General features: G+C 39.1%; 1 protein-coding gene across 3 annotated transcripts in view; it reads left to right on the top strand.

Annotated features, from left to right (window-relative positions):
* The window catches only part of LOC108383271 (ST18 C2H2C-type zinc finger transcription factor), a 110334-nt gene that overhangs the window by 74704 nt on the left and 19152 nt on the right, over positions 1-16478 (top strand). For 2 of the 3 annotated variants that reach the window (XM_017639675.3, XM_036990793.2), the window contains exons 11-14: positions 1309-1554; positions 7774-7889; positions 13363-13425; positions 14188-14256. In XM_017639675.3, the coding sequence (XP_017495164.3) occupies positions 1309-1554; positions 7774-7889; positions 13363-13425; positions 14188-14256 (494 nt within the window). The remainder of the gene's footprint in view (positions 1-1308; positions 1555-7773; positions 7890-13362; positions 13426-14187; positions 14257-16478) is intronic. The other variant, XM_036990794.2, reaches the window with a different exon arrangement.

Below are 16478 nucleotides of genomic sequence, written 5' to 3'. Positions count from 1 at the left end.
TAAACTATTTACTAAAAAGGACAGAAAGATATGGCCAAAGCATCTTAGTACAAACATTTTAGAAGTGTATTTACCTCCCACAAATATAATAAAGCATGTCTACCTCCTGCGCCAAGAGCTTGAAAATAGGAACTTTTCAGGTAAAACAAGCAAACAGAAGAGGTGCTTTTATTTTCTAAACCAGACAAAAGCAGTGGGCCTCTGGAGGCCAGCTACCATGGCCCACACCTCAGGGACTGCCCTGGGGAGGGAGTTGGACAGAGTGTAAATTGGGAGTTAAAATTAATCCCTTGGGAATTTACTGGCTATCACATATTCAAAGAAGATTCTAGCTTTGCCAGCCAAAAGGAAAAGAGTAGAGGCATTGTCCAGAAGTTAATTGTGTGTTGATGGACGATGGCAAATACCAGAAAGTATTCATTTGACCTACTTAGGAAAATGACAGGTATGTCTTTCCCACGTTCTGAGAGCTATTGCAGCCAGGTTCACGAATGACACCATAGCAGCCACCCCATAGCAGGGGTCCTGTCTGAAGATCCAGGGCACATGGAGTTTGCTGGGACTTGAACCTTAAAAAAAAGAACTTAGCCAAAGGAAAAATGTTGTGAAGTGTAGTTAGTTTTAAATCTCATATTATCTGGAAAACAACCACCTTCATCCTGAAGTTTTCACTGTAGAACTTGAACTGCACACAGGCCTGCCAGCAGGTACTGTCTCAGTGCCTCCAGAGTGAGCTAGTTTGCACTGTTTCTGTTCTCCTGCTCTCCAATTTAATAAAGCTTTTCTGGTTCAGGTTACCCCAGGTAAAATGTCACTTTCATGTTAATCTAATATTCCCATAAAATTCGCTTCCAGCTGGTTATTTTGGCATATTTCTCATGTTAGATTAACATTGTGATTTGGGTGTTGGTGAGTAGAGGGAAGTGGTCTGTGCCTTTTTATAAACTCAAGTGTGGCTGCTTTAAATGCTGAATTGGGAGTGATAATTCTGCAAACCAGAAAAGAAGATTTAAAGCTAACCTTTGAAAATATATATACAATAGGTTTAGCCAGTGCATTTAGTATTTGGAACATCTTATTTAAATTAGGATTTATTTAAATGCAGAAACACAAAGCTCACTAATGGGGCTGCTCACTAAAAGTCTGCCTAAGAATCAAACATGAACCAAAGTAAATCAGAAAGCTAGATTTAAAATCAGATATACTTCCATAAAAGCTTGCATTTAAAACGATCCCTTAAAATCCCCACATGGCCAGGCTATAACTGCAAACTGCTTAAATGTTTTTCTGTTTCCTGTTGTATACCAGGGACCAGAGATAAAAGTGGATGAAAATGGCACATTGGACTTAAGCATGAAAAAAAATCGACTCCTGGACAAGGCTGTGCCCCTAGCTTCCTCTAACACTTCTATCCCGCCTCCTTCCTCTTCCCCTCTCAAAGCAAGTGGTATCTTGGTCAATGGGGCCTTCCGCCAGAGCCTCTGTGGTCAAGAGGGCTGGGATACTCCTGTCAACTATAGCAAAACTCACGGGAGGACAGAGGAAGAGAAAGAGGTATTGTGTCAATATGTCCAGAAATTTAAGACAAAGCATGATCAGATAGCATTCTTAGCTGTTCTCCTTAATTGTTTTTCACATTCCTGTTTGGCTGTACCTTGTTTTAGATGTTGGTAAAGTGACCATTTTAAATTTCAGAAGAAATTGACAAATGAATCCAACTTCTCTTGTCACTTGCCTAAGATACTATGTCATTTATCTGCATTATGGCTGCCACTGTGTGCACTGCCTAAGAGACTGTGGCCTCTCTCCATTCGGATGCAGCAGCCTGTAACTGCAGTGTCACTGATGCTGAAACGCCATCTCACTGCTGCTTCTGAACTGGAACGTAGAAGATGAAATTAGGAGCAAGTAAGAATCAGGTCAAGCCCACGTCCTCAGTTTTGCAAAGGCCCTGTGTTAGCTCACCTTTGTATAGAACCATTGTCCAAGGTATTGAATCAGCAACATTGGGTATCTAACTTTGGGTTTGGGTATCAAACCCAAAGTCAAGGAGCTGCATTCACATGTTTGGTTTTCTTTGGAGGAAGCGTCCCCCCTTGGCCAGGTGTCACACTGTGCAGGAGTCCATGTAGCCTTCATTTTCACACTTTTGGTCTGATTAGCCATGACTTAGTGTCATGAAGAACTCATGGCCAGAACCCTCTGTCATTTAGACTAAATCATTGCAATTGTGGCCCTACTTATTATAGCAAGTGATTCTGTTTTACTGTATGTCAAGGAAGTTGTTAATACTTGCCAGTTGATATATTTAAAGAAGTGAAATAGCTACTCTCTTTAGAAGGGTGCACCACCTATTTCAGCTTTTTGAAGTTCAGGAACTTTTGGGGGAAGACTAATTTGGTTTTGGCATATGCTTGAATATCTCAGAGCATAAGTTGACCTAAACAGTAGTGATCACAAGATGGAGTGGTTTCCAATTTCCTTCCCTCCCTCTTCCCTTCCGTCTCTGTGCCACCTCCCCACGTCTCTCCCTTCTTCCTTCTGCATACGTTCCTGGTGTCCCCACAGCCAGGCAGTGAGATAGGTCCTGAGGACACAGCACCAAACAGGACATGCTTCTGCCATACGTATACTTGGTCTGGGAGAAGTGACATGTAAGCAAATACACTGATAACACAGCGGCACGAGCAGGCACAGAAACAGACAGGAAGGAATGGCCCACTCCACGTGGGGTGGTGGGGATGGGGGCCTCAAGGAGCCTCCCAGGACACAGGGAGGATATGTGACACCATCGCCCACACCATCCCAGAGAAGGGTGATGGGGATTCACAAACCAGCAGTTTCTGACTAGATTCTGCCATATTGTCTTAGTCATTTTGTTGTACTTGGCTTCTTAAAATTCACCTGAAGTATTTAGGGAGGGTTAATTAATCTATCATAATACTATTTAGAAGAACCACTTCTTAAATAATATATTTTTGACTCTACTAAATACATAAAATTCCAGAGGCAGGTTTACTTTAAGTGATGCCCACAAGCCTGCAAACATATCTCCTCCTTCTTCCACATTGCCCCTGCCATTTCAGGCTTGTGCAAAATAACAGAAGTTGCACCTAACTCCCTCTATTTTCATAATCCAGAAATGTGTCAATATTCACATTAACTGATCCTTCTGTACAAAGTAGCCTGAATGAAAGTAAGGAGGGCGTGGCAGGTAGTCAAGAAGCACACTCACAGTGAGATCCAGATTGCTGATTCAGCCCACCTGGAGCAAGTCAGCGTTAGAGAAGGACCCCCCTCCATTTCACAGACAACTTAATCTCCAGCCATTGATTGACATGTCCCACTCCACACCACTAGAGGGGAACCTAATTCTGGTTACAAGATCCTGATGGGGGTTCAGTAAAAGTCACATGTTACATGAAGGACAGTGCTTTGCAGAGTAAGCATAATTGTACCCCTATTCTTGGATGAATCCTGCGAGGATAAACCCCACTGTGTTTGGGAGCTTCTCAATGTCAGGTGCAGGGTGGGACTGACTCTGTCCTCATTCTTGTGACTGCTGTAAATGGGCTACTGTCAACATGCACCAGGAAACTTCCTTCTGTTTCTACACAGTGTCAGACATATGGATCCAGCTCTGAGTTGTAATGAAGCAAGTCTGGGTCAAGTGATATCTCATTTCCATTTAGGGTCTCTTGTGTCATTTGAGTTACAATTTTGTGCTCTTACTTGTAATGTCAATCCTGCACCCCTTATATTCTGAGAGAGTACTTCCATGTGTGGGTCTACTAAGTCCCTCAGGATCCCTTTGGCTATACTTCTTATCACTCAACCAGAAAATGAGGTCTCATAGCAAATATTTTATCTTTATTTCCAATCTCATTTTTTGCACTATTTCAAAAAACATCTGGATTTACCTTGTCAGCTTTATGGATTCAACTGGGATTATGTCCTTATCCAATGCTTATATATCTGTGACAGCATTTTGTTTCCCAGGAAATTTATGGGAAGAAATGTATTTGTTTAGATTAGATTTCTGCTCTTTTCAGAACAGCTTTCTTACACCAGGTCTGACAGAACAGACTTCTACTGTTACAATTTGCAACCTAAGTATTCTGGAATCAAAAATTGAGAAACTATGTGGAAATTCAAGGTCACTAAGAGGATTTGGAGATGCAAAGTGAGTTCTTGGAGTTGAAGTGTTTACCCTTCATTTGAGGTGACAAAAATTTTTTAAGCTTGATGCTGTTGTCACAGTTACCTGAGCATGGTTGACCCATGGTTTGGTGAAGCCATAGCTGATGGGGACATACACAAAAGTGCCTCTAAATCACTGGGAATCCCTAGAACAGCTTCTTACTTGTTCTTTGTTCCTTCATCCATGCCAAGGACCTCTACTGATAGAGAGTATTTCTCACATCCTGCTCTGAATCTGGAAAATGAAAAATGTGATATTGGATAGTTATTATTTTGTAAGGGCAAATTTTATTCAATGTCCTCATTATGAAGGTAGCAGAGGGATGCCACATTCAGTAAGAATAAAAATAAGGGATCATTACACACAGTGTCTCTTTATCCTAACTATCTTGAAAAGCAGGATTCTTGTCAATATTTTTAGAGGAGAAAACTGAATCTCAGGGAGGTAAGGCATTGGTCCTTGGTCATACAGAAATTAAGTAATGCACCTGGGCTTCCCTAACATGAAGAAAAAGGAGAAGGGAGAAATGAACAGAGGAAAAGAAAAAATAGCAACAGCTAGGGAATAGTTGAGAAAAATTAGAAGGAAAGAAAAAAAGAGAATAGTGAAGAAATGGCACTTGGCAAGATGTGGTGGAGGCAATAATGGTCTATGGTGCCTCTCAGAACAGCAGAACTGAACTTCCCTGACCCTGACCTGCAGTATGTGGCCTCACAAACCAGGTAAAGGGACTGGTCCATGATTGCCGTTTCCCACGAGCTCTGCCAGGAGGCTGCCCCAGGCCCAGGCAGTATACTGTGAATGGGATCTGATTCTGCTCCCACAGGCCCACCACCAGCACCTCCCAGACCCCAGCCCATAGGACACACACACACACACACACACACACACACACACACACACACACACACACACAGAGAGAGAAATTGAGTGATTATTTCTAATTCATTGTTATCTAGTTCATATGCACAACAGTTGCTTAATTTTGGTGGCAATTGTCGGAAAATATTGTCTGTCTCTCTCAGTGAAATAGCCTGTCCAGATGCCCTCTAAAAAAAAAAATCCTGAATCTGGAAGAAACTCAAAATATCATGAAAGGAAAGTATTGAGAAATAACTAGGGCTGTCAGTTTCATTCAACTGTCAGTTCTCCAAAGATTTCAGAGCTTAAAATGTTAAAAGTGCCAGATGCTATTATCTGTTATTCATTTTACCATTATGTTCTGGTCTTTACTGAAATCAATATAAACTTCCATCTGTACATTAAAGGAATTTCACTGCGCCTATATACTCTGTAAACACACACATATATGCCACATTCTCTCTTACATAGCCACAGGATAAGATTATTATTTTCAAAGTGACACTTTAAATTTTGAACAAATTCTTGCAAATTATATTGGCTTATTTTTTACTGGGTGCTAGTTAGGAATTTGTTCAAAATAAAATGCTCCTGTAAGAAAATTAAGAATTCTTATAGTGGCATCACCTGTATTTTAATATGTATGCTCTCTGCAAGTTTCCAGGAATAGTATGCTAAGCAAAGAAATGGGAAAGAGGCAATTATTTCATAATATAATTGCATATATGAGTCCACAGTTTTTAAAAGAAGATATGAAATATTTAAAAGGTCATATCTAATAAAACTATCCAATTAGAGCATTACCACATACTACCACAAATTAAATATCATATATTCTACAGGCATTATTTTTGTATGTGTTTTAGTCAAATAATAACTTTCACACTTGATAATTTCTTTCAAAATCTCTTATTCCTTTGCCATCCATTATATATAGATTTAGCAGTCAAACAATATCTGATAACCTTTATATGTTCATGTATAAAATGTCCATGCCTTCTTAGGTATTCTTTGTTCTTAACTTTAGCATAAAGAAAACAATAAAATGGCTCTTTTTTATTCTAGGCCATTTTTGTGAAAGACTCAGCATCTAAACAGAAAAACACAGGCTGTTGCACATTGAGACAGTATTGGATTTAGCATTTGTATCTACTTACTAAAAGCCAAGACTTTTATAAATTATAGTAGAAAATGCTACCAAAGCTGAATCCAGATAGCACCAAATAGAATGGATTGTGGTATTATCAGATTTACGGTCTTATCATTAGGAATTGCTTCACTTCAGGCATTTACACTGTAAAACTTAAAATGAAAAGCATCATTCATGCTATAAAGTCCATGGAAGTAGCCTTAAAATAGCACTTCTCCTTGTATCTTAGTAAGCAACTGTTACCAAGCACCCATTTCTCTTTATTTTTAAATGTTGCATTATTATCTGCTATTATTTTCAAACACTTATCAATAAAATAAAATGGAATTATTTAGCATTATAAATAATATAAGGAAATAAATTGTATAAAACCAGGTTTTATTAATGTGGTCTGAGGATAATGGTACTTGAGATATCAATGTGTTTACCACTGTATAGTTTTATATAAAATAATTGTTAACCTAGAAGTTAATGAAAGAAATTATATTTCCCTTTATGACTGAGATCAAGGGACTCGGCTTTTCCATTGATTCTGAGCATAGATTTAGGATTATTAAAATTATATTTTGCCATCTTTTTTTTATTTAAATGAGATTTACCTTGAGTAATTAAAAATAGTTTTCTCCCCTTAAATAGATCAGTACCTTTGAGAATTAGAATATAGGTTTCTATATTAATTAATCTGATTTTCATATTAAATCCAGGAAGTATTGTTTTTACTGGATATAAGCTTAAGGATGAAAGTAGGCTAATTATGTGATTGAGGAAAACCATCATTAGTTTTCTTTAAGATAATATATGTGATGGTAAATAAATGATTTGAAGGCATTAATATGTCTACTTTATGAAATCAAGATCAGTGTTAGGCCATGGAGGTTAGTGATAATCCAACAAGAATCTATCCAATGAATAGAAGCATTAAAAAATACCAACTTAGTAAAAGAAGTAACTTAAGAAAAACAGGAAATGATATTAGAATAAAAACAATTATCCAGAGACATCAAGTTGAATGTGTAAATATTGTGGACTCAGTTATTACATATTTAAACAAATAATTTAAGTCTTAATAATTTGTATATTAGGAAGGACATTCTCTTAACCTAAATTTACTTCTTCCTTTTCTGTTTAAAAATTTGTGATTCATTTTTTCAGTATTTCATTTGCAATGCTATGCACATAAAGAACTAGTCCTATGTTCTTTTGGAAATCTTCATTATATGATAAAACCTGAAACATATTTTAAGTATTAATTTGGTTTTATAGGTCAAGAAATTCTTCTGTGGTTTTATTTGCCCAAAGGTGAACTTTTTTTAAAGGTGTCTGCCTGAATTATAATTTCTCACTCTTCACCAAGGATAATCCATTATAATCAGAATATATCCTTTATACTTGTTATCTTATTGATTTTGTGTACAAATCTTATGAGGAATTTCAGCTAAGCCCTTAAACTAAAACTCAAATTGACCCTGACAATTTCAAATATGGTTATCCTTCCAGGGATCCCTAATGCCTCCTATACTTCTGTTTTTTGGGGGGGTTTTTTTGTTTTTGTTTTTTTCAGAAAGACTCAGTGAGCTCTCTAGAAAATTTGGAGGAAAAAAAGTTTCATGGAGAAGCCTCCATACCAAGCCCTAAACCCAAGCTCCATGCAAGAGATCTCAAGAAAGAACTCATCACGTAAGTAATCTGCCGTGACCTACTTGAGAGATGCTGGAATTAAGAGACTCAGTTCATAATTTTGAGTAATGTCTTGGCTTATATTGTTGACTTTAGGAATGTTTTAGGGCAATTTCAACCAGTCAGTAGTTAAATGTCCTATATGTACCTAAACCTATGCTCAGAACTAAGAGGATTATGGAAAAGAAGTGTATGATATACTCTCATGATAAGAGAACTGAAAGTCTAATTGATTGGGAAAAAAAGCAAAATAAAACCATTAGAACTGTTTATGTTTTGATTAGTTCTTAATATGACATCCACGGATGCCAGACATCCAGGTCAGGGCTTGTGGGACCCTGAAACCCTTATCCACCCTGAAGCTGACCCTTGTTTGGGTCAGGGAGTTCCTGGTTTTCCTCACATTCTCAGACGGTGCTGAGACTCAGGAGAGTCTAGAGGCCAGTAAGTGTTATTGGAACAGCAGGCAGGTTCTTAGACAGAGGTCAGGATGCCCCACAGGGACGAAGTTTCAGGGGGCAGGACGACCAGACGGCTGCGGGAGAGGGGCAGGCACAGGCTGCAGGGTGAAAGCAAACAAATGACGCAGGATTTCAGGAAGAGCGGTGTGGGGCTGATGCCTTGGGGACTGTCTCCGGTGGGGGTCATCTGAAATGTTGGCGTAGAGGTTGGTGGCAAGGCCGTGGGGGGATGACCCCACGGGCAGGGAAGGAGCCTAGAGGGAACAGGACAGTGTGTCGTCTGGGATGCCAGCCCATATCCGTCCTTCTGGGGACTCAGAGGGAAAAGGGAGCCCACAAAGAATGCAGCATGAGCTTGTTTGGGACCACCGGAGAAGAGGGCAAGTGGTTGCCATGGAGCTGGAAGCAAGGAAAGTTCCCAAACTGGGCATCTGATAAGATCAAATGCCACTGGAAGTTCAGAGGTTAAATCAGAAAAGCCTGGCCCCATCTTCGAAATTAGGTCTGCTGAAATAAGGGAGGCCAGGCAGCCGGTGGGACGTGGAGGCGGGCGGGGCAGGGCACGCCAGGCGGAGCCCCAGAAGGGCCTGTGCAGACGCATCGCAGGTGCTGTCCGCACCGCGGGGCAGCGACCAAGACGGTGGCCTGCAGCTCACACAGCCGGTTTTGCTAATCCTGAAGCGCTCTGACTGAGGGTTGTTAGGATTAGACTGATTCACACTTCCTTACGGAGAGACAGCCCTAGGTCCCTTCTCCACCTTGGCTCCAGTTACTGTGCAGGGGAGGTGGAGTATCAGGACATGAAGCCAGGGCGGAGGAGCAAGGGCCTTCCTGGCAAAGAGGAGGCTGAACCCCGTTCTTTTTTGCATTTTTATCTTCAGCAGGTGGTGGAGTCCTGGCTGAGCTGCTTAACAAGAGTGAGTGAGAATGAAATGCAGGAGAATATTTTCCATATGTGAATGATTAAATATTAAAGTACTTTAACATTTAAAATAGGGTGAAATAGGTGAATGGGATAAAGTGGTGCAAACTTCCAGTTAAAATAAGTCATGGGGGTGAAAAGTGGGGCATAGGGAACAGAGTCAATGATAGTGTAATCAGTTTCTATGGTGAGCATTTCATAATGTGTAGAAATGTTGAATCTATGCTGTACACCTGAAACTAACATGTTGTATGTCAAGTATACTTCAATAAAAAATTATATTTATATGCAGATACATTTAAAACTGCCCATTAATGAGAGCATCTAGCAAATAGTAACCTTGCCGTCAGGCACCAGCATCTATACCCTGTCTTCTGAATCTCCAGCTTAAAAATATGTTTACATTTTTCTAATAAAAAAATTAAAAACCCTCTCCTGATCCGGCTTCCACCTTGATCCCCTATCTCTCCTTCCTTTTATAGGTAAACATAAGAAAGTGGTCTCTACTCTGTGACTCAGTTTCTTTCCAGAACCTTTCCCAGTCGGGTCTTCATTCTCACCTTCCCACCAAAACCGTTCTGAGTCGTCCAAGGCCTCCATCTGCACCCTCGGTCCTACTGGCCTGGGTTGTGGCACTTGGCAGAGCTGCTTGCTCTGTCCTCCTCAGCCGCCCTGACCCTACCTGGGGTTAACACCACACCTGTGGACTCCCCAACCTCCCTGTTACCCCTTCCTGGACTCCTGGGCTGCCCTCCAAAGATGGGAATGCCTGAGCACTCAGTCCTGGACCCACATCTTTCCTCTATCTATACTCACTGCCCCCAGTTTTCAGTGGTAGAACCATGTCCATGTGCAGACTCTGGGCTGGCCTCACCCCTGGGCCCATTTCCCACAGTCCACATGAGCTCTCCCTTCCCTAGGACCCTGCCCCCTCTCCACCCTCTTCCCTGCTTTTCCCCTATGGCCTCAGGGCCTTCCAGCTGCTGTTCACTCTGCTCCTCCCCCACATCTCTGTAGGGCTCCATCCTCTCCTCCCAAATGTCACTCAGCTGGGAGGTCTTCCAGGCTCCTGTAGCGGCCCCCTGACCCTGACACCCTTGGCCCCTTTCCAAATCTTCTGTTGTCCTCCAGCATTTCTCCCACCCAGTGCACTCACACATCTCATCTCCCTGCTTTCTCTATAGATGGCCTCCCCAAAACAGAGGCCCCAGGAGAGCAGAGGTGTCTTGTGGATTTTGTTCCCTTCCATATCCACACCAGTGGCATATATTTATCATGCTGCCTCTGAGTCCCGCAACGACATGGACAGTGATTTGGGAGCAAGGAACACATCTCAGTTTCCATTTCAGGGCCTTGCATGTGGAAAGTGTTCCGTGAAATTATTCCTAGTGCTCTCTCCATTTGTTGTGTTGAGGTGTGGGTGATTTTTAAATAATCTTAGACTGCATTCTTTTGGACTTCATAGGCAAAGATTATTCACTCAAATTAGCATGCTCTCCAATGAGTTTAATACTCACCAGGAGCTTGGCAGCTGAAGCAAAATGACGATGTAGTACCAGACCTACTAGAGCTTCAGTTTCACTTAACACCATTTTGCCCCAAGAGACCAGCCATAACTGTCTCCTTCATGGAGCTGCTTTTCAAGTTTTGCAAATCTTTTTATGGATTTTGTTTCTGTATATTATTTTGAATATCTTCAAAAATGGCAAAATTTTATCCTTTGTAGGTAGATTTTTGGAAATTGTCAGAGTCATTCTGAACTAAATGTAGTGTAAAGATTGATAATTAACCTGCATTACCATCTTGGACAGAGAAGGGAATTATGATTCTGTTGTAATGGGCACTTCTCATCAAAGGAAGTGCAAAGGAAATGCAAAAGAAAAAGTTTTGCAAAAAGACTTTTGAACAATTTTTGGAATATAATCACAAATTCCTAGGAAATTATGATGAATTTATAGGATTAACATATGACACATTTGTAATAGATTAATATATATTTGTAATATGTTAATGTATGATAATATATTTATATGATTACTTAATATGATTGATTAATTCTAGAGATCTCATGGTTCCCACCGCATTTTGCAGATGGGTGAATGCTCCATGGATGCCACTTATCTATGTGAACCTGTGTTAGCATGTGGGTTTTGTAAAAGTCACTCCTGTACAGGTGCATCCTGTCCTTTTGAAGTTTTGGGTTTTTTTCTAACAGATATAGGTACTTTAACTTCTTACCAAATACTGCTTGCCTGGAATTGGATTTTTTTTATGTTGTCGATTAGCATAAATTTGCTTGATGTTTGAGCGCCACTTACTGAGTGAACTAAGCTAGTTTCCTTTCTCTAAATTTTGATTCTTTCATTTATAATCGTACCCAGAATCTATCACCTAACTGGTATTGCCACATGTTGTGTAAGATTTTGCACTGAAGATTCGTAATTGAAGCCAGCTTCCAGAATCTGAAACAGAAGCTTTGCCCGCCAAAACGCAGCCTCCAGCCTTATATTCATTGACCTCTTTGCCACTAAACTTAAAAAAATTAATTAGCAGCTAATTAAATTCACACTTTATTATTGATTTCCTAAGTAAATTGTAGCTGACTGGTTTAAAAATCGTCGGCATGTCTTTTCCTCTCCTGGCTGTGCTAACAGGAGTTAAAACAGAAAGAAAAAAAGATGCAATGCTGTATTAGCACAGTAGGTGGCGGTGCATTTCCAAAGTGGAATTCCAAGGCAATGACATCACCTCTCAAGCTCTGAATACTGCAGTTTTATAATGTAATGTTCAATTGTGTAATGTTCATCCATTTAGTGGGTGAATGGCACTTGCAGGGTAACTCAGCTCAAATGCTAGTGTTCATTTCTTCTTTAGTTGGTTTCATATATTTATGGCTTCCACACTTTCTGGTATCCCATCTGGGACAGTGGTGGGGAAGAGCTAGGAGATTCTGCTCAGATCAAGCCCTGGAAATCAAACATCTCTCTGAGATGGAAATGTTCTAGCTCTTATAGTTTCTTTAGATTTCCTGAAAATGATTGGAGAGTAACTCACATGAAAGAAAAAAGGGACTTCAGAAAATCTTGGATTGTCAATCCAAATGTACTTTCAAAAGGGCAATTTCTATATTTTACACATACAGATAAGCCTTTACTTTAGGCATGATGTCAGAGAAAACCAGAGGCACTAATGATGTGACTGATTTTTCTCTGATTATTAACACCGCCACAAACAGCACTGAGTTAGCAGGGGTTAACCTGCTCACTCCAGGTGAGGGGTTTTGGAACAGCATCAGAGGGCTGAGAAACCAAGGAATCTAATAACACAGAAGCAAAACTGGTCAGAATGACTCTCTTCTTATGCTACTTTTAAAACACATCAGATGCCCAGAATGGGACCAGCTTCGAGGGAGAGATGACATGCACCAGCATGCTCTGGTCTTGGGCGGCAGCCTGGAGAGCCCACCTTAATAATTGCAATTGTCCTCCTTGAGGTCAAACTTTGGATGAAACTCACCACCAGCTTTGTCAACTAAATTTCTCATCTATTTCTGCACTGCCAGCAACGTTCCCATCTAAAGTGTCAATTTACATTTCAGTCTTATATAGGCTCTGGACGCTTTTCAGACAGTTTCTAAGATGTTTATGAAGTTACTATGTTGCTTTTCTCTTACAAACGCTACAAAAATTTCTTTCTGGGATCTATTATATAATTGGTGCCAGTATTCTTATGAGTAACTATCATTATAAAGCATGGGTGTATAACATTTATTTTTTAGGACATTTATTCTTTCAAAGAAATAAAATATCACTAATTGTTGACTCACATCACTGGGACATAAATTTTAGCATCACTTTTCTACATCATATGAATCACGGACTTGGATGTGATGCTGAGAACTAACTTAAGCCCATGCCAGTTCCTTTTAGCTAGTCTACTGGTTCTTATGTAACATAAAACTTTAGTTCACTAGTGTCTGCATGTCCTAGACTGTGTTACGTGAACTTGAAAAGAAGCTACCTGGTAACCAGACAGAGCAAATGAATCTGTGAAATGAGCTTAACATTAATTATGTTTTTTATTGACCCAGCTGTCCAACGCCAGGATGTGATGGAAGTGGCCATGTCACAGGAAACTATGCTTCCCATCGCAGGTACCTAATAACCCAGACCATCTTCTAATTTAAATACTTATTCTTACCCATTCTAGGAAGACATTATTTGCATCAGTGAGTGGAGAATGAGTTAGTTGGATTTTTGTTTTGTTTTTCAGAAATAAATCTTAGTTAAATCTTTAGTCTTTTTATTTAAGTGGTATAGAAATCATGATTTGAGATTTTAAAAAAATGGCCTTCTGACCCTGTGGTCCAGGTTGCAAACCAAAAGCTCAGGGTTTGGCTCTGTCCAGCTTTAGGACTGAAGTGAGACCAAGGTAACAGAGTGACAGGGTTGACCACTCACACTGTAGGGTGTGGCATCCTCCGTCCTGTGCATGGAAATCAACGTAGGTGTCAGAGGAAACAGTGCACCAAGGCTGAGCTCAATCCTTCCACTCATCTCCATCGATGTGCTTTGCTTTCCCCCTGGGAGCTGGTTTAGACCTTTGAGCCACCACCCCTTGGTGATGCAGTGGGAAAGGACTCATGTCAGTAATTATGCTATCCTGAGTTCTGGAGCCTGGGAGTCTCATTGAGGTAAAGCCTTTCATTTGATAAATAGCAAACCTGACTGTGAAAAATAATTGAGGCATCCATAAGCCCAGAATGGTTAGAATAGCAAAGCCATATTCAAGCCTAGTTATTTATTTCCCAATCCCTAGTCACAAGAAATGTAATGTATGTTCACAAACTCCAGAAGCCATTTGAGTTGGGTTTTATATGTCAGTGTTGTGTGTTTGTTTTTCTTACCCTCTTTAGTGTTTCTGGATGTCCTTTAGCAGATAAGACTCTGAAGTCCCTGATGGCTGCTAACTCTCAGGAGCTTAAGTAAGTGTGGAAGTGTGACTTCTTGCCCTTTGTCCACTGCAGCAGGACCCTCATCATTCAGGACCCGTGCGGTCACTGGCACATATAACTCATGCCTGACTCAATTATAACCAATGCGCTTTTTACCAAAATGTTCAAATGACTAAAACCAAATCACTGTAACTTAATTTCATCAGCTTGCTTGCTTTGTGGGTCTTGTATTTTACGATATTTTTTAAGGCACTGATGTAATAGCTAAACACAATCCTTTTTTTCTTTTGATTTCAGTATTTTATACTAAATCAGATCTATGAAGGTGTGGCAAAGTGTTTCTATCATCTAATTTTAAGAAAACTGTCTAATATTTCACTTTATAGGTATTTTGAATCATATACCTTTTACTTTTCAGTGGTAAACACAATTTTGGCCCATTTATACCTAATCCACAGAATCCCAAAGTCACATGTATAGTAATTTTTACTTGCTTATTTATTTTGCCTACTCATATCTCCTTTTATTTCAAATTTATTTTCATACCTTGTTTTTTACATATAGAATAATAAGTTATATCTTAAACCCCTTAAAAATATAATAGGGCATAAATTTAGAAATGATAAGAAATAACATAACAAAATTAATGATATTTATTTGCAAATAATATTTTAGGAAAAATGTTACTGAGTCTAGTGATAAAACATTTGTATAAACAGAATCAACATTTGCTGTCTAAATCACAGGTAAATTTTCAGATACTACATTTTCTTAATATTTTGTTAGCATTTCCAATTCCTAACTTGTCTAAAATTTTATCTAAAAGTTACAGAAAATAAGCTTATGAAAGAAGATGTGATATTAAACATATTAACATTTAGAATTTTAATACCAGAAATCTTTCTGGACTGAAATAAAAGAATGTTAAGTAGAGACCAATAATTAGCAGACTGGAAGGAGATAAGTTCCAGGTATACCCACTCAATCTTACTCAATCTTCTGGACTCCACACTTCCTTATTCAATCTTATTCAATTGTTCTAAACATCTACATTGCCATATCTTAATAAAAGCTATCAGTTCTCCTATTTTTCTAAACATTATGTCTACCAAAAGATGTTGATAATACATTGCAAATATATAGCTTGAGAGGTCCTATAGCAATATTAAGTATTTACATATTTTATAGGGCCATCTAATAAATAATATTCTTAGTTTTTTCTATACCAAGAAGAAAAAGACACATTTCATTACCCTCCTGCTTAGACACTCAGGGAGGATTCCAAAACAAGGTTATTTGGCACAGACTTTTCCATAGACTTTTTCATAATTGCAATATGCTAGTAAACCACTACTTTATTAAAAATGTTAACAGAAAAAAAGACTAGCATCCTAGCCTTTCCTACAATATAGAAGACACATTATCTTTACATGGCTGATTAAAGACTCCATGTAAGTTTTCCTGGTTAGTCTGAAGAGGTATGCATCCTATTTTCTGACTCAGGATTGGATATAAAAGCATTTCTGTGAAGGTTCAGTTGTGGGCTAGCATTTAAGAAAAGGATAGTATTCTCATTTTTCTTTGGATTATTATTTTTTTCAAGCTCTTGTTTGGGTAGAAATCTGAATCAGGGTAAGCATACAGTAAAATGATAACAAAGAAAATGTCTTCAAGAACCTTCAGAAATGCAAACATTTTATGACAGCCCCTGTTTTCATTTGTATTGGGGATTTTTAAAAAGGAAACAGAAATATCAGAATCTTCATAAATTTTTGCATTCTTGTGTATTTTGAAACCTATTCCTGATCAGCAGATTCTCCTTCCTCTTTCACCCCTCCTCATTCCAAATTTAATGGTTGATCATTGAATATAGTTATTGTCAATAATAGTTATTGTAGATTTCCCAAAAGATCATTTAAGTTGGGCCATGAGGCAGAACAGACCAGGTGCAAATGACTTAGGTTCTTTGGCAACGGTATTGATGCACCGAATCTCTGGAGTCACATACACCACTGTTGTTCTTCTGAATTTAATGGATTATCATGGTAGTGTAGCAAATCAAAGAAAAATAAATTATGCATGAAGACAATTTGGAAAACTTCCTTTCTTAAGCCAAAGTTAGGAACTTTGCATGATGAAGACAAATACCCAGCAATAGGTTGTGGGCTGAATTTTAGATTCTTTCCAAAATAAGGTTTACAAAAAAAAAAAGAAAATAGCATGTGGAATAACAGCTAGTATGTTGTCTACCA

Source organism: Manis javanica, chromosome 2 (assembly GCF_040802235.1).
Source record: "Manis javanica isolate MJ-LG chromosome 2, MJ_LKY, whole genome shotgun sequence".
Classification (NCBI taxonomy): Eukaryota; Metazoa; Chordata; class Mammalia; order Pholidota; family Manidae; genus Manis; species Manis javanica.
The sequence above is the reverse complement of the archived record's forward strand: the minus strand, read 5'-3'. Positions and strand labels throughout refer to the sequence as shown.